This window comes from Acomys russatus, chromosome 3 (assembly GCF_903995435.1).
Source record: "Acomys russatus chromosome 3, mAcoRus1.1, whole genome shotgun sequence".
Taxonomy (NCBI): Eukaryota; Metazoa; Chordata; class Mammalia; order Rodentia; family Muridae; genus Acomys; species Acomys russatus.
In genome coordinates, this window is record NC_067139.1 from 71,871,457 (window position 1) to 71,894,847 (window position 23,391).

General features: G+C 51.6%; 1 protein-coding gene across 18 annotated transcripts in view; it reads right to left on the bottom strand.

The window, feature by feature from the left end:
• Positions 1–22,870, bottom strand: part of Camk2g (calcium/calmodulin dependent protein kinase II gamma) — a 57,156-nt gene extending 34,286 nt beyond the window's left edge. For all 18 annotated transcript variants that reach the window (XR_007830387.1, XM_051142809.1, XM_051142782.1 and 15 more), the window contains exons 1-4: positions 22,719–22,870; positions 21,321–21,415; positions 7,845–7,904; positions 264–318 (exon numbers count right to left, since the gene is read on the bottom strand). Coding sequence is in view for 17 of the 18 variants with exons in the window: in XM_051142809.1 (XP_050998766.1) it covers positions 264–318; positions 7,845–7,904; positions 21,321–21,415; positions 22,719–22,783 (275 nt within the window). In the remaining variant the exon portion in view is untranslated. The remainder of the gene's footprint in view (positions 1–263; positions 319–7,844; positions 7,905–21,320; positions 21,416–22,718) is intronic.
• Positions 22,871–23,391: the final 521 nt, after the last annotated feature.

Below are 23,391 nucleotides of genomic sequence, written 5' to 3' on the forward strand. Positions count from 1 at the left end.
AAGGCAGGCACAGAACAGAAGGGAGGGAGCAAGGCCACCCATGGGCCCTGGCTCTAGGAGACAGTGAACAATCAGAGTGCTGGGCTCCGGGAGTGGCTTCGGGCAGGCACACTCATCCCCCTAGAAACTCCATGAGTCCTTTTCCTCAAGCAATGGGGAGGGACCCTCAACAGAGGCTGAAGGCCCATTTTAGCCTCTCCCAAGCTTTCATCTTCAGCCAGCTGGAGAGGAAGGTCCCCATACCCTCAGAAAGTGGCACTTACAGGTCAAACACGAGGTAGTGAAACCCTTCTTCAGAAATACTGTCATGGAGGCGCACTGTAAGAGAGGAGATGGGAACAGAGATTAGCAGAAAGGAACTCAGAAATCCTATTCTCTGTGGCAACCCCACCCAGCCCCATCCTGTCAGCCTCATAGGGCTTGCTTCTGAAGATGCTGCAGGGAAAAGTGGCAACGTGCCTAGTACCCGTCAGGCCGTGGGTACACAGGCACACCAAGAGACTAGCACTTGGTTTCCACTGCAGACTGAAGCAAGAGATAGAAATCAGTCAGACAGAGAAAAGCCAGAGCTCCCTAGAGGGACTAGTCCCACAGAAGGTGCACCTACGACATGATGTGGGGCACAGGGACATACACTGACAAGATGGGGAAGCCCAGGAGCTCCGTCAGAAGAGCTAATGGGAGCAGGAGGATGGAGGGCTTGGGGAAAGGTAGAGCCCACGAGAAAGACACGCTGAGCAGGGCACACACATGCTCAGGCAACCAACATGGTAACTGTTTTAAACCAGGGTCTGTATCTATAACCTCAGACTCAATATGCAGCTGAGAACGACCTCAACCTCCTGATCTTGCGGCCTCTACCTCACAATGCTAGAGTTACAGATACACGCCACCACGTCTAGTTAGTGTAACGCCAGGGGGTCCGGGACTTCATGCATGTAGGCAAACGTTCTATCTACTGAGCCACATTTTCTGTTTGTCTACATACCTACACCGCTTATTTCTGAGACAGCATCCCACTATATAGGCCTGGGTGGCCTAGAGCGCGGGACGTAGATTACACTGGCCTCAAACTGAGATCTGCCTGCCTCTGCCTTCTCAGTTTTGGGATTAAAAGGGCGGTATACCACTATGCTCAGACCTTACTTATTTTCGAGATAGAGTATTGCTATGGAGCCCACTTGGCCTGGAGCGTGTGGCAATTCCCCACCTTACTGTCTGGAATACTAGGACTACAGGTATGTACCAACACTCCCTGTCACAATAACTCCTTATTCAATGTATACTCTGTGTGCCAACCTGGGGTAGACAAATGTCATACCCTACTGATTCTGTATGCATTATCTTGAGCAATATGGTGTACCAGATCCTTGGCTAGGTGATGGCGTTTAGGAGGGACAGGGTGTTCAAGGAGTTTATTACGCTGCCCTGGGATGACTGCTACTTCCGTTCTACAAAAAAGAAACACAGAGGCTCAGGCTTCAGCCCCTTGGCAAAGGTTAAGTAGTTACTGACCAGTGGGTCTCGAACACCAAAAGCTGGTCCACTCAACTACAGCCTATAAGAAATGTGGGGCAGCCCACATACTAGGCTAGCAAGCAACAGAGCCAAAGAGAGGGTGCTCACAAATGTACCTACAACAGTGCCACAGATGTGCCCAAGAGAACAGGCTGCAGGTGAAGGCTGGCAAACGCAGTCCCTCCTCAACGCATGCCTCAAAAGCTCTCGGGCAGAAGACCAACCCGGTGTCTTCTGAGGTCTCTCCAGCTCCAACTAGAAAGCCACCCCGGGGTTAAACGCCAGCCCTGAGTACCACTCTCAGGACGTGCTCTGGCTGCCAGGAGACCTTTGGTTTCAGGACTACCTTCCTGTCTCTGAGCTCTGCTCCATCTTCAGCAGTCACAGAGCATCTCAGTGATGGCCTGACACCAACGCAACTGGTGAGGTGCTTGGGCAGAAAAAAATCATGGTGCCACTTCCTTGGCATGCCCACACCGCTGCCCTTTCCAGTGCCAAAGCACCTCTAAAGGATAATGCACTTCTGTGTCCCCTACAACCGAGGAAGCCAGGAAGCTGCCACAAGGTACTGGGCATCACCACAGCTCCCTCTCTCCTCACTTCAGGAATGAGGGCAGATCCGGGGCTAACAACTGCACTGCCCATCTGTAGTTCTGCAACCCTCACTTCTCTAGCCTGTGCTCACAGGGGACAGCTTTTAGGGTGGAAGGAAAGATCCACAGTCAGATTCCTGATGCCCTCCGACCCACCTAACTCAGGCTCAGGTCAGGCTCCCCAAGCGCTCCCTCACCCCCCTTCATTTCACTTCTCTGCTTTCAGGCAGTGCCTCATTCTGAGTCCTGCTGCGGCTGCTCCCTTGCTTCCAAAAGGACTTTCCATTTAATTAAAATTTTGCTATTAAAAAGCATTAAAGTGTGTAATACAAATAATCCCCTGGAAATCAGCTGTCCTAGAAGCCGAAGACCAGCTTCATTAGGGAGCTGACTAACAGCATCAAGATGCTGAGCTGACAGGACAGCAGGTAGGACGCTAACAACCACTCCCAAGGGGAGCCCAAGTGCACTGCCCTGCTGGGCTTGGCCTTGAGCCTTGGGGCAGGCCTCACCTGGACAACCTCCTCCCAAAACTCCACTCCCCAAGCCCCCAACACTGCAGGCCTAAGAACTGGGCCAGAGACACAGACACCCAGGCCTTTGCCCTTGTGAAGGAAGGCCACACACACACAGAGTGCAGGTGGGTGGGGATTAGCAGAGGAGCAGAAAACTAATCCTTCCAGGCCACCCAGCCCCAAAGGCTCTGATGTAAGCCCAAAGCAAGACACGGGCATGCCAAGACAAGGGCTCCAAAGGAGACTGCGGTCTTTCTTTTTTTCCTTTTTAATGTATAAAGAAAATTAACAGGAAACTAAGGACAAGGAAGGGAAAAATTAACCGTGCCATGTCAAACACAGCTGATTCTTGATGATTAAAATCAAAATGATTAAAATGTAATGAAGCTGTTCCTATGTGCCAACCACTGTGTTACTTTTGTGTTACTTTTTTGAGACAGTGTCTCATGTAACCAAGGCAGGCCTTGAACTCACTATGTGGCTGAGGATAGCCTTGAACTTCTGATCCTCCTGCCTCCTCCATCTCCTGGGTGCTGGGATTATAGGCATATACACCACCACACCTGGTTGATGCAGTGCTGGGAATTGAACCCAGAGTCCTGTACATGACTGGCAAGCACAGTACCAACTGAGCTATATTCCCAGTCCATGTGAACCATTTTATGAGAATACTTTACTGAATCCTCACTTTAACTCCATCAGACAGCTACCCTACCTGAAGGGAGAGGAAACAGGTACCAAAAGAAAACAGTTCAAAGTCACACTACATAGCACAACTTGAAGCAACTAACTCGGCAAATTAACATCAAGGTCCTTAGTATCACCGAATGACAAAGAATCACTTTGTCCATCCTCTTAGGTAAAGATGTTCCATTCCTTCCTCACCAGCTCTGGCCACACTAATTGGTTCAACATATTCATTAGGTTAGGCCCTAACCCTAACCCTAACCCTGAAGCAGACACTGTTGTATATACAAGGCTGTGAAGAGGAGAAGCCAGGCCCTGCCACTACAGAGCTTACCCTGTAAAGAAGGCAGGCTTTAACTAGCAATTATACAAATGTGTAACTAGTCACCTAATGGTACTACGGACACATTAAAAAATGTCACCTGACACCCAGCCCACTTCACAATAATTACAAGCCATGAAGGCCAAGAGGACCAAACCAAGTCTACAGACTGGAAGATCTGGTAGAAGCAGCCTAAACCATGACTGCACTTCAGCAATCAACCTAAATAAACAAGCCTCTAAAATCAGTAGGGGGGGAAAAGACCTAAATAAGCTACACTCAACATTTTATACTCTCATGGGCCAAAGAATCTACAACCTAATTTCTGTGAGTAGCTATTTTCTAGTTCTTCAAAACCCACCAGCAACCTGATGCTTTTAGAAGTCTTTTTCAAAACAGCAACACTGAAAAAGTATCCCTGATAAAGATGTCTATAACTGGGGCTAGAGAGATGGCTCAGCAGTCAAGAGTGCCTACCACACTACAGGGGATCCAGGTTTGGTCCTCACACCCATACCGGGCAGCTCACAACTGCCTGTAACTCCATCTCCAGGGCATCCAATGCCTCAAGCCTCTGAGGACACCTGCATTCACATCACTCACACACACACACACACACACACACACACACACACACACACACAAGTAAAATAAGGTCGGCTTTTAAGATGCCCTTAATAATAAAACAGCAGGAATGGAGCTGTTACTACAGGGATCCCAGACAGAACTAAGTCTGTCCCCCAAAGGCCAGCTGTGGCAAGTCTCAGCCCTTCCAACATAGGGGAAGGATTTAGGACAAGCTCAGTTATAACTCAATGCTGCTTCTTCTTCTTTTTTCCTTTTTTTTTTTTTTTTCCAACTGCTTTTGCTACATTTACTATCAGCTGAATGGGTCCTGCAGCCAGGCTTGAATAATTTATCAGCTGAGCTGGGGCAGGGCGTGGGGGAGCTGGATTCAGAATCTCTGCTTTCATGTTTATGATATTTCCCAGTGTCTCACTTTCAGAACCCTCTGCCAACTCCATGAAGGGGCGCATAGGAGAAAGTACGAAGGCATACACAGGTTAAACAACTTGCTAGGGTCACAGCTTCTAAACAGGAACTCAGAAACCCAAAACCCAGCGAACCTGACTGCAAGGTCACACACCTATGGACCACAGAGGGAAGCAGCATTAACACCACCTGGACACCTTGAAGCTGAGGGGAAATCTCAGCTCCTCCCCCCAGACCTACTGAATCAGGATCTGAATTTTGACAGGATCCCTGGCTGATTCATAAGCACATAAAAGTTCGAGTAGCGCTGCTTTAAACCACAAGCGCTAGGCTGTGATCGAAACTCAGCACGAAAGAAGACAGAGTCTATTCATTAGAGGGATTTAGAGCAGAGAGCAAGCAGATCACAGGTAGCTCGCACTCCATTCAGACTTCAGACTCTCGGCACTAGCCAGCTTGACTCCCCACAGCCAGCCACTCTACTGGTGCTCTGAGTTCAGCAGTGCACCTTACTTATCTCCAACAGGCATTATACTTGCTTGGTTTTAATTAACTGTTTTTTTGTTTTGTTTTTGGGTAACAGTACTGGGTTCACAGCAAAACTGAACAGAAGGTTCGTATGGCCCTGACCCCTCCACAGATTCTTCACTATGAACCACCCCACACACCAGGGTTCGCTATAGGCGACAGACCTACAGTGACACACCATTACCCGAAGCCCACAATTTATGTTAGGGCTCTTAACTCAGCACAGAACACGAACTGGGGGAAACTGCGACTGCCTGGCTCCTCGTACCATGGACTCATGCGTCTCAGCCCTACCAAGTCTGACAGCAGCCAGAGGCTGAAGATCTGATCGCTGCTCTCAGCCTTTTCAATTGTGCAAGGCGCAGTCTGCTTCTCTCCCTTTGGCATGAAGTTTAAAAGGCCAAAACCAAAAAGGCCATAGCTTAAAAGTACACAGCAGTGGCGCGAGGAACAGTTGAGTTAGGGGCACACTCGGTCTCCTAGCCACAAGCCAGGTTGGGATCCATGGCAACACCTGCCTCCTGGACACAGAGCTCAGCCACATCTCCAGGATTCCTGGTTCCCACAGAAGCCAGAGGAGTCCAGGCAGACATGCTCTCAGAACACAGTCCTGGCTTGCTCTTCTCTCTGCCTACTCTTAACCTTGGAACTGGTCCTCAGACCAACACATCCCTCAGGACACATGAGCAGTCATAAAATGGAGGCACAGGTTTTGGCAGTCTGATACCCAAGTGACCTTACCATGCTTGCTTTCCCTGGGTTTTACAGCTTGCCCATAGTATAGACACATGAAAGGCATGGGTCCTCCCTCGGCCTTTACCCTGAGCTAAGGGCAGATGGGAAAGGATACCAAAACCATGTAAAGCGAGAGGTCACAGACTAGATATACTTATTTCTATGGATAATAAAAGGAAGGCTAAAGTATTTTTAGGCCAGGACCCTACTTCTGCCCTTCTGGTTGATTTCTCATGGTCACAGATGAAACACAGAGGCAGGCTAGCCTCCTCTCAGTGACCCCAGCCTCTCTGTTCTCCTCCACCCCATTGATCGTTTCTATCTGAGCCAACCACAGGAAACACAAAGGGAAGTTATTGCCTAAGCTAGTAGGTAGCTTTATTTGCTTTTTGTTTCATTTTGTTTTGAGCCAGGTCTTATTATATAGCTGCAGGCCTGGAATGCACAGCAAATAATAAAAATATTTTGTTGTTGTTTTTTGTTTGTTTGTTTTTCAAGACAGGGTTTCTCTGTGTAGCCTTGGCTGTTCTGGACTCGCTTTGTAGACTAGGCTGGCCTCGAACTCACAGTGATCCACTTGCCTCTGCCTCCCGAGTGCTGGGATTAAAAGCGTGTGCCACCATGCCTGGCTAAAAATCCTCTTACATCACTGAACTAACCAAATTTTGTGACTGATCATGCCTCATTTTGTGACTGTTGTTTTAGGTGTTTCTCTTTGTCGCCTTCTCTTATCCATGGATGGCAACGTATTGGTCCTCACTGTATTTTTCAGGTGAAAGTCTAAAACCTCAGAGGACCCCAGGAACACCAGCAGCTCTAAGGCCAACAAGATTCCCAGGCTAAGGGACACTGGTGGTGCAGAACACAGCTGCACTAGGCGAAGCAGAACACTGGCTATGCCAATCAGCTCCGGGTGTGATCCAAGTTCTGATTTTGATCTACAAAGCCCTGCATGGCTGGAGTTCTTGTTACCTCAGGCTGCTCCCCTCTCAGTGGGCTGGAGCTTGACCTCAGCTCCTCCACATAAGCGCTCACACTGAGCCCTGAGATCTGGAGAGACAGAGGCTGGGTAGCTCTCAGAGGCAGCATCACCCTTCTTCAGCCCTGGCCACCAAGAGCTAAGCAGGCAGCCTCCGGGGCACTGTGGGAGCCTTGATATTTAGGCCATGGCTGAGGAGAACGCGTGTTGTCTATTGTGATGACTCAGGGATTTCAGGAAAACCTAGGAGATGCTCCTTGCCTCAAGACAACCCTGGGTTTCTGCGCAAACACTGCAGCCAGCCCAGATTCTGTCCCTTCTGTGAGGAGCAACAGATCAGGGCCAACACTTTTGGCAAAGACTGCTTCAGCTGAACAATGTAAGGCTGAGGCAGAGTGGGCTGTGGTAGGCGAGCCTCCTCAGGCTTCAGAACAACCAACAATGTGCTCTTGTACCCCAGTCAGGGTGGGAGCGGGGAAAGATCCTCTCAAGTTTTTCTCCTCCCGCATCTAAGCAGCACTTGCCATTCCCTGTTCAGAGAAGCCAGGCAGACAGGCAGCTTGCTCCCCTGGGTCTTCGGAACACAAACAGGAGTGCCATGGAAACCCCCAGAGTGTGCAGGACACTGCGACAGGGACAAAACTCTTTTAGGTTCAGGAACAAAATCCTGAGCCTTTCATGAAGGCTATGGATGGCCTCTGGTGTGGGACTCTGGCAGCCTGGTGGCCCGGAACCCCACACACTGAGGACTCTGGATTTCAGCCCAAAGACGGAAAGAGAAAGAGTCTGAGACAAATTCAAAAGCCTCACACCTCAGCCCTGAGATGGCACCATGGCCTAGGAGACACTCAGTTGTCATCCTACTCAGGCAAGAAGACACCAGGTGAAGCTCCGAGACCAGAGGGAACTGCTCACAAAGCCAGCCTCTGTGCCCCTGTCCTCTGCACCACACCCAGGCTCTGCTGGACACTCACCAATGTTTGGATGTTTCAGAAGTCGGCATATCCGGGCCTCTCGTTCTAGTTTCTGATGATCTAAACAGAGACAAAAGACAACAAAAGCCATTAGCCACCCGTTCTAGCTTTGGCTACCCGGTCACTTACATTCCTTTGATTCTTAGGCACCATCTAGGCGTTTTTGGCCATTTCTAAGTTAACACAGCAAGTCATAGCAAATCTGGAGACAGTAGTCACTGCCCTTTCCTGATGAACAAATGAGGCTGGAGAGGTTGAACACCGTAAACCAGTGAAGGGCGCACTAGAATTTAAAATCTAGGTCTTCAGCTAAACCTTGGTCTCCTCCTTCTACAACAGGTGTTTCACTGAGCTGAGGTGTTAAGAATTTGGGGGTGGGGGTGGTGGCGCACGCCTTAGATCTCAGCATCTGGGAGACAGAGGCAGGCAGATGTCTGAGTCTGAGGCAAGTTCCTGTTAAAGTGACAACAGACCTCCCTCACCTGAGGGGATACTTGGAGACCCTCATCGGATCTGCATGAAGTTCCAGACACTACATAAAAGCACTGAAAAGGCAGGTATGGTGGCTCTGTCGCTCCTGCACTGAGGAAGTAGAGGCAGGAAGAGTGCCAGTTCAAGGCCAGCCTAGGCTACATATTTTATTTTTAAAGATTTATTTTATGAGGCTGGGCGTGGTGGCGCACGCCTTTAATCCCAGCACTCGGGAGGCAGAGGCAGGCGGATCGCTGTGAGTTCAAAGCCAGCCTGGTCTACAAAGTGAGTCCAGGATGGCCAAGGTTACACAGAGAAACCCTGTCTCGAAAAACCAAAAAAAAAAAAAAAAAAAAAAAAAAAAGATTTATTTTATGTCTTTGAGTACACTGTCTTTATGCACACCAGAAGAGGGCATTGTACAACAGATGGTTGTGAGCCACCATGTGGCTGCTGAGAATTGAACTCAGGACCTTCAGAAGAGCAGTTGGTGCTCTTAACCACTGAGCCATCTCTCCAGCCCCTAAGCTACATATTGAGAGAGTGTCTCAAAACCCAAGGGCTGGGGGATACAGCTCATTGATACAGAACTTGTCCAAGCACAAGTACAGCGTCCTGGTTTCAATCCTTAGTATTATAAAAAGTAAACAAAACCCACAACTGAGACAGGTGTTCGCGCACACCTGTAACCCCAGTTCTTCAGAGGCGGAGGCAGAAGAAGCAGTGCAAGAAACAGGGGTGGGGAGGGGGATGGGGGGAGCACACACTGCGGCACTACAACTGCGGATCAATCTGATAACCAACCACGAAGGCCACTAAGTGACTAACGGGCAAGCAGCGTGTGCTGTGTGGATATGGGGATGAGTCACGTCCTGAGTGGGAAGCAGCAGGATGGCAAGGAGTTCTACCACGTCACTCAGACAACATGCAATTTAAAATTTATTAGTTGCTTATTTCTGGAATCTTGCAGGCCTTTGGATCACAGCTGATCACAGGCAACTGCAAAGGGAGAGAGCCGAACCAAAGATACCGGAAGGCTAAGCGGCCGTGAACTGAGTCTGACACGCAGCAGTCACCACGCTAGTTCTGCATGGATTCTCTTATGTGGTCCTTACAACAACTCTGAAACACGGTGATGCTGACAGTGACGATGTGGGTGACCAAGGTATTGATGAAGTAAAATAATACCAACTGTAGAGCCAGGGAGATGGTGCAAAAGCTCTTGCCACCAGGCCTGATGACCTGAGTTGGATTCCCCTGGAACTCACATAGTAGGGGAAAACCAACTCCCACGGTTAGTCTCTTATCCATAATCACGCCCACATGTCATGGCATATGCACACACATGCACACACAAATAAACAAGTGTAATGAAAACATTTTAAGATCAATAGAACAATAGCAGTACTTGGTGAAATTGATTAAAGTCCCCTATACACACGAGAGATGCTTTCCCTCACCCTGCATAGGACAGCCATAGGAAATGGGCGCAACTATGATGCCCTCTTTATAGGACACACACGTTGCTCCTCTTTGGGATAGGCTTGGCTACCCACCACTTCGGGAATTGGCTTCTCCGCAGTCAGACCTAAGATTACTACTTCAAAGAAATATCCAGAACCTGATGGGTCCTCAGATCCTAGTGAGCTGACCCCTTCCAAAGGACACAGAGAGTGATGCCTCCAGCAAGGAGGCTTCGGACCCTCTCCCTCCACTCAGCCTCCCATACCTCTACCTGCTGGAATGTGGCCAAAGTCACATCTTTCACAAAGCCTTCCCCATTCTTCTCGGCAGGGCATGCTTTCTCCGCTTACAGCCCTCTCCCCACCGCCACTGCATTCTGAGACTGCTCACACTGTACTCAGCACCGCTGCCTTCTGTTCGTAAGCTGTTCAGTGGGGTCCAGGGCTCTATGCTGTACGTGCTAGCAGTCTCTAGGTAAACAGGACTCAGTAACACCCACCACTCACTAAGCTTCACTGAATGCCAGGCAGCGTCAGGCACTCTCAATAGTTCGTCCTAACAGAAACTGTGGTGCAGGGATCTGTTTTGCTCTATTACATAAATAAGGGATTTAGGCGCCACCATGCCTTTAATGCCAGCACTCGGGAGACAGAGGCAGGTGGATCCATGTGAGTTCCAGGCCAGCCCGGTCTACAAAGCAAGTCCAGGACAGCCAAGGGTAACACAGACAGACCTTGTCTTGAAAACCATTAAAGAAAAAAAGAGAGAGAGAGAGAGAAAGTAACCTGCCCAAAGTAATACAGTCAGAAAGCTGATGAAGGGGACACAGCTTAGACTGCCCATTCACCACCGCTATGCCATGACAGGAGGAAGAAAAGTGACAATCAACTGAAGAATCCCAGGTGTTGGGGTACAGAATCCAGGTTAAGCAACTCCTCCCTCTGCCTCTGTTATTAAAGCAGAGCCTTGTGTAGCCCAGGCTGGCCTCAAGCTCACTTATGTAGCTGAAGACAATGACCTTGAACTCCTCATCCTCATACCTCTGCCCCTTGAGTGTGATTATAGCCCATGCATGGCGTATGCAGTGCCAGGGATTGAATTCACAGCCTCATACATGCTAGAAGAAGAACTCTACCCTCTGAGCTACACTCACAGCCCCCTGCCTTCCTTGTAGGGGTTTCTTCCCCGGCTCACCTCTACTCACTATAACAAAGTATCTCTTTAAAGTGTCCTATAACCCCCTCCAAGTGGGGGGTACAATTAGTTGTTTGTTTGGTTTTCTTTTGTTTTTCAAGACAGAATCTCTCTGTGTAGCTTTGGTTGTCCTGAAGCTGCAGAGTAGCCTGGCCTGCCTCCGCCTCCCAAGCGCTGGGATCTAAGGCGCACAGCACCATGCACAGCTTGGTTACTTCAATTTTGTAGAAGGTAAAACTAAAGCCCAGAGAAGTTGAGTAACTTAAGGTCCATCAAGAGGAAAGGAATCAAATGCTGGCCTGACACTCTTGGGTTATACGAAGATGACAGTCAAGAAGGAATTCCCTCATGTTTTCCAAGCATCATCAGCTTATCCTAAGTCTTCCCTCTAGCAAGAGCTCGACTTTGTGAAGAGGTGGAGCCAGGCAGAGCCTAGTCCCCACCACCAGCTAATCCACCCTAGCTGCCCAGGCCTTTCTTGTCACCTTCAAGTTCGGCATGACCAACAACTAGGATTTAGCCAGGAAAATCCTAGATAACTCCCAATTCCCAGCATTTCATGGTATCCCTTGGTGCCAGGCAGAAAGACGTCCTTTGGTCTCAGGTAGAACAACATGGCTGAAGACTTCCACCAACTGAAACACTCAAGGAAGCAGCAATAAATTTGCTTGTTGGGTGGTGGGCTTGCTCCTCCCATATATCTGGCCCTATGACAAGGCAAACCCCCATTTTCTCCCAGCCCTCCCAGCTGCAGGTCTACCCGCCCTATCTCTGACCACTCTCACCTCACCGCCCCTTGACCTAGGGCTCTTGGGCAGGTGTGGGAGAAGAGCATCTTGTGATGCAGAGGTGGCAGCTGAGGGGAGGCCCAGAAGATTAATGTTTATCTCCTCTCCTAAGTCTCTTAGTGCCCCACAACAGTGGCAGTACTAAAAATAAGGACGGGTGCTCTGGCTTCACCAGTGACTCAGAGCAGAGAGAAGACAAGAGGCTCTCAGCTCCTTGAGGGGGCTTGCCTAAGGTCCAGAGAGCTCATCTTCCCACGTCGTTCAAGCCTAACTCCAAGGAGCCAAGCTTTGCTCTCTTGGCAAGGCTTGTGTGTCTGGAAACCCCAGAGCCGTGCTCTGGGCTTCATTCTGACTCTAAGCCACAAGCCAGAGCAATTAACACATTGGTTTGGGAAGGGCTGCTGCTGCACCAAATTATTAAATGCGCTCGAGCCTCATCCGAGCCTTCAAAAAGTATGTATTGGGTCGGTCACTGTGAGAGGCACTGCTCCGAACGCTGGAAAACAATGGTGTCACTAAATGGGAGGGGTGCAGACTCAAGAAACTCACTGGTGTTGAAGTTCTCCATACGCAGACAAAGCAGGGAAGAGAGTGTTAAGTTTAAGTAAGGTGTGCAGGGGAAGCAAGGAGATATGACATCTGACTATGACCCAAAGGAGGTAAACAAGCCAGTTTCATCCATCCATCCATCCATCCATCCACCCATCCACGGTTCAGGCCGTTCTTGAACTTGGTATGTAACAAAATATGTCCTTGAACTTCCGATCCCCCTGTTCCTGCCTCTTAGGTCCTGGTATTAAAGGTCCCACCACACCTCACTGACGTGCCTGGGATCTAACTGGGGCCTAGTGCTTGCTCCACATGCACCCTGCCAACCGAGCCACAGCCCAGTCTCTAGCTTCACACTTCCACAACAGGAATGGCAATGCCTGAGCTTTAAATGAAGTAATAAGGTGGAGTGCCTAGAGTTCTCTTCCCAAGGATCTGGTGATAAAGAGGGAAAGGTCTCCTGCACTGGCTTGTGCCCACGGCTTTTCTTTCCTCTTTGTGCGTTTTGCACGCATATGGTTATATGTGCACGCGTATGAAGAAAGCCTGAAGTGAGTGTGTCTGTCTGTCTCTGACACACACACACACACACACACACACACACACACACACGGATTCTCTACATAGCCCTGCTGTCCTGAAACTCACTTGAGCCTTGAACTCAGAACTCTGGGATTAACGGCATGCGCCACCACTGCCCTGCGGGCTACTCTTTATCTGCTAAGGAAGGATCTCTCAATCAAATCTTCCAAAGCTTGTAGGTTTGGCTAGTCTTTCAGCTAGCCTGCTCTGGGGATTCCCTATCTCTGTCTTCAGCAGAGGCTAGAATTACCGGTGGGTGGGTCAGCATTTCCATGAATGTGTTCCTGGAGATCCGAACTCTTGTCCTCACACTTGCATGGCAGCCATTTAACTATGGAGCCATCATGCCCAGCTCCTGTGCTCGTACATACTGTCAGAGAAGACACAAGAGCCAGATCTGCTCTCCCTTCACCTGGGCAGACCCTGAATCTGTATACCCCAGGCGAAGCCTCTGACTTGGTCTTAGGGTTTCGGCGAGATTCTCCAATTGCACCCAGGGGTGCTTGAAGCCTGTGCCTGTCTACAGGCTACAGAAGAAAGCAAGAGGGGCACACAGAGAGAGCGCCAGCCCAGGGAGTGCTTGACCACAAAACGCCTCCTCTTCCTCGGTCTTGCTGGCCATGGCATCCTGCCATCCCAAAGCTCTCTGTTTAGTGAGCCATGTGGTTTGTGCCTACCACACTCCCCTCCAGCATGCACAGCCTGGCCTCCCCAGTGGTTATGCCCTATCTCTTTCTCCCCATCCCTCCTGGTCTACAGTCTACTCAGGACTGATGAGAAAGAGTCTTCTACATAGGACAGAGAGTGACTTGTAGAGTACCCTTCTTTCATGAACACAGCATCCTCAACACTAAAAGGGGTGAAGCCATCGAGCTCTTCTGGTCCATGGAGGTGGGACCAGGCCTAGGCTTGGCATCTCAAGGAAAGGACAAGCCAGCAAGTATTCTTGCCACAAAGCCAGCCTCCTTCCTTTTGTCAGTGACTACACTTCAGAGTAACTCGGACCTTCTCTAGCTGACCCTGCTCCCGCCCACCTTTCTGTAGGGCTCCTCCCACCCCACAGCCCAGCCCCCCCTTCCTGTTTGACAACAGCCACTTCCCGCTTTGCACAGGGCCACTTCCTGCCCGCCTGTGTGCTACTGCCATGGAGACCCACCCTGCAGGCCTTCAGCCTAGCTGCAAAGTTTTCTCCCTCAATTGCAAGAGGTGGCATCAAGCTCAGAAAGCAGAAGCAGCCTTATTAGGAGCCTGTTGCAGCCCTCCTGCTCCTGTCTGGGCTTTCCCCAGCAGTCTACTTAGCGCAGAGCCAGGCGCTGGGAAACAGGGACAACTGGAAATGCAGCCTCTTCAGCCTCCGGCCCAGGTGCTTCAGGACTTGGTCTAGGACACCACAGTTCCGCAGGTAGGGCAGCAAGGAGTGACCGGATATTGCAAGGGAAGGAGGAGCTGAGTTCTCAGGTGGTGAGGCAAGTGGAACAGCAAACAGCAAGGGGCACACAGAACCCCACAGCTGCCTCTTCCTTCCAGCCAAGACAAGCCTACTCAAGAACTGGAAGACCAGGAACACTGGCCACTGATTCTCCATGGCCCTGCACACTGATTTAGCAACATTTATCTAGAACCACAAAAACCAGCATTAGCTTCAGATAAGAGTCCTGTTGTTGGCAGGGGGTGGTGGTGGCGCACACCTTTAATCCCAGCACTCGGAGGCAGAGGCAGGTGGATCTTTGTGAATTTGAGGCCAGCCTGGTCTACAAAGCAAGTGCAGGACAGCCAAGGCTACACAGAGAAACCCTGTCTCGAAAAACTAGGGTTAAAAAAAAAAGTTGTGTTGTCACATGAGCTACAACCTTCTGTGAGCAGGAATGGACACATGGCCATATTGTGGCTATAAAGACTTCCTGAGTTCTAATCTCAATGACATCTTTCCCTGTGCCTGTGACCTCAGCATCAGCTGTGAGGTGCCCCCAGCGGCCCCACTGATTTCTGATGGAGATGAAGGTGGCGACATCTCATTGGCCTCCTGAGTGCCTCCACAGTCCCTTCACAAACAGCTGACCCCCTGCAGAGTCCTCCGTGTCTGAGGAGCAGAAACACAGCACCACAGGGCCGTCCTGTCATAACCCACCTTCCCTTCCTGTTTATACACAGCTTTAACCCTTGGGCACCAGTAAGTGAGACTGCCACTGACCGCCCCCTGACACCATGATGCCTTATCCCTTTCTCTTTGAAGGTGCAGAGAAGGTCCAGGTAAAGGCAAAGTGGGTCTAGCAAGTAAGCAGAGTCTTCTAATTCCTTCATAACCACATACAAATACCCTGCCTTTTTACTTGAATGATTCCAATCAAACAACAGAAAGTCCTGAGCCTCACTGGGGCCTCTGGCTCTCAAGACAAGAAAAGGCTAACTAAGGAGGGGAAGGCAAGAGGCGCCAAGACGCGCCTTAAGGTTCAAACCCCAAGCCAGCTTTGACGGAGAAAATCCCCATGGGGTCACTAGCAAGCCCCAAGAAGGCAAGGCTCTGCCTGTGGACGCTCTGGCTACTTGTAAGGGTCAAAATGGGGTCAGCCCCGCGCCCCTAGTGAGTGCCCCTCACCTTTGCCCACTGTTTTGGTGACATTTCCTTCATGGTAACCAGCCCCAAGTAAAACATCCCAGGAAGCCGCCCCTAAAAATAGCTCCTCCCAGGGCAGCAGCAAGAGAGGGGGAGGGTAAAGAGAGGGAGGAAAGGAGTAGGGAGCAGATGGGAATCTGTTGTTGCTGATGGTGATCGGGCCCAGGAAGTAGAAATGATGTGTGTGTGTGAGGAGTGGCCAGACACGCCCCAACCCGAGTGCAAAAAACCAAAAATGTGGGTACAGAAGACTGAGGCAGTAAGGAGAGGTTTGTTCTGTTGGGCTTAAGTTATCTGTGGTGCTGGATGGAGAGCTGTGGGATGACACCAACATTCATCACGGAACAGGGGACCAGAAGCTGCGTTTACAAGGATATAACCCTAGTACTAGGGAGGTGGAGGCAGGAAGGTTAGGAGTTCAAGGTCATGCTTAGCATCATAGGGAGGCTGAGGCCAGCCTGGGCTACATGAGACCTGTCTTGAAAGAAAGAAAAAGAGAAAGCATGAGAGAGGTGGGGGTGGGATGGGTAACGAACACGCTGCAGAGGAGAAAAAGCTCAAGGGGATTCACAGACCACTCTGAAGATGCTGGGGTTTACACATCAGGAAAACTGGGTATGCATCTAAAGCTCAAAACAAACTCAGAACAAATCTTTTATGCCTCAGTTTCCACAAGGAAACATTTGACTGGCCGTGTGCAGGTGACAAGGGCCTCTCCAGAGACACTCAAGAAGCGCAAAGTACCTATCTCTTTCTGTCACCACCCTCTGGCACCCATGGGATCAGCTCCTGTCTGGCTGCCAAAGCTATTCAGAAAGTAGCAAGTATGGAGATCCGGAGGGTGGGGGGAAGAGCTGGTCACACCAAACCCTTCCCTTCCCTGCTCCAGCCTCAGCAAAGAATGGGCCCAGTCGCTGCCCTCTAGGGTTTCAGCACAGCTTCTGACAAGCAGATGATGACAAACAGCAGGAAGAAAATCAGGGTCTTCTTTTGCAGAATAGGACACATTTTAACCTCCCTCCCCACCCAATGCAGCACCCCAGTTCCTTGTGGGGGGGGGGGGTGGAGGACAAGGTGACAGGTCAGTGTTCTATAATTCACATCTCACACCAGGACTGTATGATCAAAGTATCCAAGCAAAAGCCTTGGCACCTCCACCCTACTCCCTCACGCAGGGTGGGGAAGAGGACAGAGGAGTTCAGTCACTTATGTCTAGGAAACTATTTCTTTGTGTCTAGAAATCCCAGCCTATTTTGACCTTAACTGAAAAAAGTTTGCTTTCACACTGAACCTCCTAAATCTCCCCTCGAGTCCCAGAGGTCCAGGGCCGCAGAGCCCCTTCAGACTGCTCTTTCCATTCCAACACCATCCTGTCTTCTCCTCCCCTTACTTCACACAGATCCTTAACAGGAAAGTCTTACTTGGAGATACCACAGGGGACACAAATGTCATGGGGGCTACTCAGGCCAACACCAAGGGGGTGGGGACTTTCAGCTGGCACCATTCAAGGGGATCCCATTTCATTCCCTAGGGCCAGCTGGACCCAGAAAGGGACAGCCTTTACCCTTCTGGTAGCCAACATGCCACAACATTAGCCACTCAGCCTGCCACAGCCTCAGACACAAAGTGACATCCCCAACGGGGGACATAAAACGAGGCCCCTAGTCACAGATCAGCGCATGTTCGCAGATGGCCGTATGACAGCAGAGTGGGCCTGAGACACCACCTGCAGGAGGACGGGCAAAGGTATGCCTGGCGAACGACTGTGGCATATCTCCTGCGCTGGGGTTTTCTTTTTTTGTCTGCTTTGAAACAGGGTCATGCTATGTATCGTAGGCTGGCCTTGAACTTGTGGCAATCGTCCTGCCTCAGTCTCTAGAGTACTGGGAACAATGGCCTGTGCCACCACAAGCAGCATCTACCCGTTTCTTAAAAAGTGGCTCACAGATTACCTGAAGTGTGTGTTAAAAATGCAGATTCCAAAAGCCGGGCATGATGGCGAACGCCTTTAATCCCAGCACTCGGGAGACAGAGGCAGGCAAATCCTTGCGAGTTCGAGGCCAGCCTGGCCTATAAAGCGACTCCAGGACAGCCAAGGCTAACACAGAGAGACCCTGTCTCGAAAAACCAAAAAGAAAGAAAGAAAGAAAGAAAGAAAGAAAGAAAGAAAGAAAGAAAGAAAGAAAAAAGCAGATTCCAGGTGATACCCCAGACCTCACTCTTAAAGCAGCATTTTTTGTGGATGGAAGCCAAGAAGCTGCTGTTTTAACCAGTACTCAAAGTGAGCTTCAGTGGCACTGAAATTGAAAGTCACTACTTAGAGGAAGTCCCAGAAGTGGTCCTTCAAGGCCATTAATGACGAGAAAGGAGGAGTCATAAACTACTGTTCTATGCCCCAAGCACAAGTCTTTATCCTCATCCATTCTCTCCAAAGCAGCCTGGCTCCCTGGATATAAATGGGGGAACCCAAGCCAGCACCAGGGTCCAAGGGCTCCAGCAACCTGACTCTTGAGTTCCCTGGTGGCTAAAACCAAAGTGCAACCTTGCTGGTTATCCAGCCCTCTGAATCCATTCATTTTTATGTATTGCTCAGTGTATGTCATGTACTTTGCTGGGGCCTGCCTACAGAAAAGCAAATAAAAAACAAGGTCTTTTCGCTCACTTCTCAGGTCCGCATGAAGAGGAGGGCTTATTTCTTCACATGAGGCACACAGACAAACAAACAAACAAAGCAGATGCTGTAACAGATTTCATAACACTTTCTGGCCGCATCCCTCCTAAGGCCAAGGGCATCACTCTGGTATCAATTTCAGTCAAAGGATCTGGAATCCAGATAAATAATCCAAATACAGAGGTTTCTTATGATGCTCCAACGATAAATCCTAAGATATGGAGAAACCAGAAAGGACCACTTGCTGCCCTTCAACTGTAGCACTATGGGGAAAAGGCTTTGGATATAAGCGAAGAAAGCAGGATATAAAATGTTACGCTCCATGAGGTGAAAATCTGTATGAATATGAATAAAGATAAGAAGGGAATATGAAGATTTAAAAATAAAAAAAAGACATAAGGGCTCAGGCTCTTTGGGGGGGGGTGCTCTTAAATCTTAAAATAACAATTTATCATTGCCATCACCTGGCCCACTAGATCCTGCATCCTATTTTAAATGCCTCCTTCAGCCTAGTGGAGCTGAGCTTAGAACCATGGGCTCTCCTCTCAGAGTCCCAACTCCCTACCCATCACTTCACTGAAGCAACATCAATGGTGCTGCCTGACTTCCAGCGCCTGTGTGGACAGGTCTGTGTGCAGATAAAAATCAAAATGCTCAGTGCACACCTGGTAACTCGGCCACCAACGTCAGCTTCAGAGGCAACAATGACAAGAAAGCTTCCTATCCAGACGTGACACCCCAGAACACTAAGTTGCCTCTCTCTAGGGCCTCTTGGGCCACCTCATTATGGCCAACAAGGAAATGCAGTTCTTTGCCCTCTCGGCTTATAGCAAAGAAAATCATCAAGGCTGCAAACCATCAAGGGACCCCAGCAGACGCAGCAAGCCTCTTCAGACCTTCACATAGGTGACCCTAGTGGGGCAATGACATTCCCAAACACAGAAATTCAACACCTGCAGAGCCCTAGACAGACAGACAGCAGCAAGTGAAACCCAGCCCCAGCTACAGCACCTTTATAAAATATACAGCGTAAACTGAGAGGCTGCAAGGAAGCCATGGTTTTCACTCCTGAAGCCCATGGGTACCAGCCCAGTGTGGACCTTGACCCAAGCCCTATGGGTCAGACCAGCATACCGTCTCTAACAGTATACCCTCCCTCCCACTCTCCCACCTCCAAATAGCAATGGCGCCTCTACATTCCTGACCCCTCTTTTTGGCGTCTGAGCACATCCACCAGCCGCCACGAGTCTCTGTCCCAAAGTTAACCTGGTACGTAAGCCAAAGCCTCAGTTTTGGCATAACCATCTCTCAAGTGGGGGAGCTGCTGCCTGATACACATGATCTTATCCAAGAATTCTCAAGTTGAAAAGAAAAGCAAAGAAATTAAATCTCATCCAGTTCAAGTAGGGAAAGGACAGGAAGACACAAGTTTGGAAAGACAGGATGAGAGGTAGAAAGGCTATGAGGAAGGGAAAGACAGGGGCACTACGCCAGAGCCTGGGAAATTCAGGTGGATATGGAAGCAGCAGAAACCAAGAGCCTACGGTTGGTGCCTCTAGTCACCATACAGCTACCTTCAGGTCCTTGTCAGCTCTCAGCTTCCTGTCCCTCTCTCACTCCTGGACCAGAAGACATTGGTGGTGAGCAAAGCAAAGCGCTGGGCAATCAACCGGAGACACCAGGTATCAGCCACACTTCTGACACACCAGGGCCAGGCTGTGTGGGCACAGGGAGATACCCATCGTCATCTCATTCCTGCCTGCGCCTTCCACTCTTAGTCAGAGCATGTCTGCCAGAGAACCCAACTACCGTTGTCGCCCCCCCCAGCCCCAATCCCAGAGGAGGAGGGCATCTGACCACCCACATGTCTCTATGACAACCACTGCTTTGGACTCAAGGTACCCGATGGAAAGAACATAAACGAATCGACTTTACAGCCAAGGTACATGAACAGTACGAGACAGGAAATGGAGCCGGGTGGGAGACGACAAGCCTTGGTAATAGGACAGACACCCAGGCCGGGAGGCAGACATAGCCCCGTGGAACAGGTCCCAGAACAGCCACCAGCAGGCCAGAAGCCCACCGTCATCTCTCTGGAATTCTAAAGCTGCTGGGTGCTTGGGACATCTATTACCTTGACCTAGTAATACCCCAAGACGGCATCTTCCCCAGGGCATCTGTCTTGGGCGTCCTATTGCTCAGCCCTAATTACTGTCCCTGAGTCGTATAACCTCTGTCACTATGCTGCACCCTGAAGCTCTCCAGGATCTGACCTCTGTATTAACCAGACCAAGTCACCTCACACTTCACACACTGCTGGGCCTACACCTATCAGATGAGGTAAGCTTGGCGAGCACCCAACAACCAGCTTCAGAGATGTACAGCCCAAGTGTTAAAGACGGGCCCTGGTTCCCCAGTCTTAGGCACACAGCAGACTCTTCACCACCGTGAGGCTCTAGGACCCATGCCTTAGGCTCCTCACACACTCAGGCACTGCGGCTTCTGCGCAGACCCCTGAGATTTCTAGACCCTGAGGCATCATCTCCCTCTGCCCAGGACAGACTACATCTGCTGCTTCTCCACCAACTTTGTAATTTGATCAAAAAAAGCAATCAAGTTCATCTGGCAGGATTTGTTCCCCAGAAGCCCTCGCCAGTAGCAGCCTCCCCTGGTGTTTACAGATCTCCTTCCCTTGGGAGTCTGTTCTGCCGCCTGGTGGGCAGGGGAGGGCAGATCCACCCCAACTGCTCATTTACTGCATTTCTACCCGAAGTCACCAGCAGGACTAGGGTTAGGACAAGTCTGCCATGGCCAGCAGCCCTAAAGAGAGAGGCTCCAAGGACCCTAAATCAAGAGCTTTTCATTCCACACCACCGCTAGGTTCTCCACTGAGAACCTGAACTTCCTCCACATCTTCAGGGACCACTCTAGCTACCCATATCTCTTACTCTCCCTCCTCCCTCTTCCCTGAGCGCTTCCAATTCCCTCACACCTCCGTGTGTCTGGCTTCAAAGTCCACCCACCTTGAAATTCCAAGTCATCTCCTAGTGCTAAAACATACCCTCCCCCAGCTCCCAGGGTATCTGCAGAGGCCTGATCTCGGGACAGAGCCTCAAGGAGAGGCTCAGGCAGGGAACACTCACCCCGGGCCGACAACTTCTTGGTATTGATGATTTTTGCTGCATATTCCTGCGTAGACGTTTTCTTCACGCATCTTCGTACCACTGAGAAGGCACCCCTGGAAGGAGAAGGGGGAAAGAACTGGGACACGGAGCCAAGTGACACAGACATACCTCAGATGAGGACAGCAATGCTCCCACCACCAGACTTGTAGTGACAGCCAACAGCTAACATAAGGAAGAACGATAAGACCACCCCATGGCACTGAACAGACGTGGGTGGAGTACCACCTGGCTCCCACCCCTGTCATCTTGTTCTTGGGCAAAGCAACAGCCTCAAGCGCAGACTGTCCACCAGGAGCTGGTGGGCGATGCTTCAAATACACACCTGCTGCATCTCACTGACAGCCTTGAGGTCCCAGCAAAGGCAACCAGAGAGAAAGGGAGCAGGGAGACCTTGTCCGTTCTCTCAGCAGAAATAATTTGGAGTAGGGGAAGGGGAGATTAAACGGAAGGTGTGATTATTCCAGAGAAATTTTCCTTAAGCCTGGGAGAAAGTGAGGCTCATGATCCACTAAACTGGTTTAAACCCACAACATCCAGGCTCAACCGACATCAGGGAAATAGAGGGACAGCAGCAACTCCCCTTCCCCATGCCATTTTCCTCTACGTGACCCGCCGAATGGGCTGTGATCTCCGGGCTCTGGAAATATCTAGGGGGGCGGGCGGAGCGGGGGCTGCAGTGGCCAAGCTCCGCACCGCGGGTGGGGGTGGCGGGGACCCGGGCTGCGGCGGGCGGCCAGCTCAGTGCGGAGGGGAGGGGGATGCTGCGGCTGCGGCGCACGGCTCCCGGGACCACTGCAGGGATGGGGGGAGGGGCCGGGGGTGCCGCAGCACTGCCCAGCAGCGAGGCTGGGATCCTGGAAGCGGCACTAGCGGGGGGGCGGGGCCCGGCACTAAACATCTCCCCACACCCGGGCACCGCAGCAGGGCTGGAGCTGCAGAGCTCCGGAGGGTCCTGAGTGCCAGGCGCGTGGGAACTGGGGACCGGGTGCAGAGTGGGCACGGGAGCTGGGTGGGGAAGGGGTGGTGGGCAGGTGGGGTCGAGGGAGGGGAGCATCTGAAGGGTGCGGGAGGGGCGGGGCTGGAAGGCGCCCTGGAGCAGTCCCGGGGCTGCAGTTCCCGCGGCTGTGCCGGGTGCAGCAGCCCGGCAGCTGCTGCAGGGCGCGGAGGGGGCTGCGGGACCGGGAACCCAGGGCCAAGCGGCCCCGAGGCAGCACGCGGGAAAAGCTGGGGGTGGGGCGGGTCGAGGGGGCGCTGCAGCGGCCGGTGCAGGGCCGGGGGGGCGGGGCGAGAAGCCGCATAGCGCCTGGGCGCCTGGGCTAGGGTGGGGGGCCGCTGCGCGTGGCGGGTGGGCCGTACTTGCCGAGCTCCTCGAAAAGCTGGTAGTCGTCGGTGAAGCGGGTGCAGGTGGCGGTGGTGGCCATACTGGCGGGCGGGCGGGCGGACGCGGCGGTGCAGCCCGCGCCGACGTCGGTGCACAGTCACCGCCGCCCGGCCGAGGGAGCAAGAGGAGGAGACGGGGCTGAGCCCGGCAGCACCGCGAGACTTTACCGGAGAGAGCGAGGGAGGGAGGGACACCCCCGCGCCCGCCCGCCGGCCCCGCCTGCTTGCCCCGCCCCCAGCCCCACTGGCCCCCGCCCCGCCCCCGGGGAGGGGCCTCCCGCCGTCGGCCCCGCCTCTCCCCGGGAGCCGCCCGCACCGAGCCCCCCGTAGCAGGGTCTGGGAACGCGGGGTCCCGTCTCTCGGCCACCTACTCGGACTGTCCGAAATCTTTTAGTTCCCGACCGTGGGCTCCTCCCGAGCGGACCCTGAAAGAGCTCAGAAACGAGTGTGCGAAAGTGTCTTTTGAGTGGTGTAGGGTCTGGACCACCGAGGTCTGAGGCGAGGCCCCACACGTGGGTCCCAACCCTGCAGCGCGAACCAAGCCGAGAAAATGCCAAGGTCAAAGAGCTTGTGTGAGACTGTATACTCCGGAGGTGCTCCCAGACTGTGCAGAGCCAGCTGCCAGCAGCCTTCCCTCAGGGTGCCGACA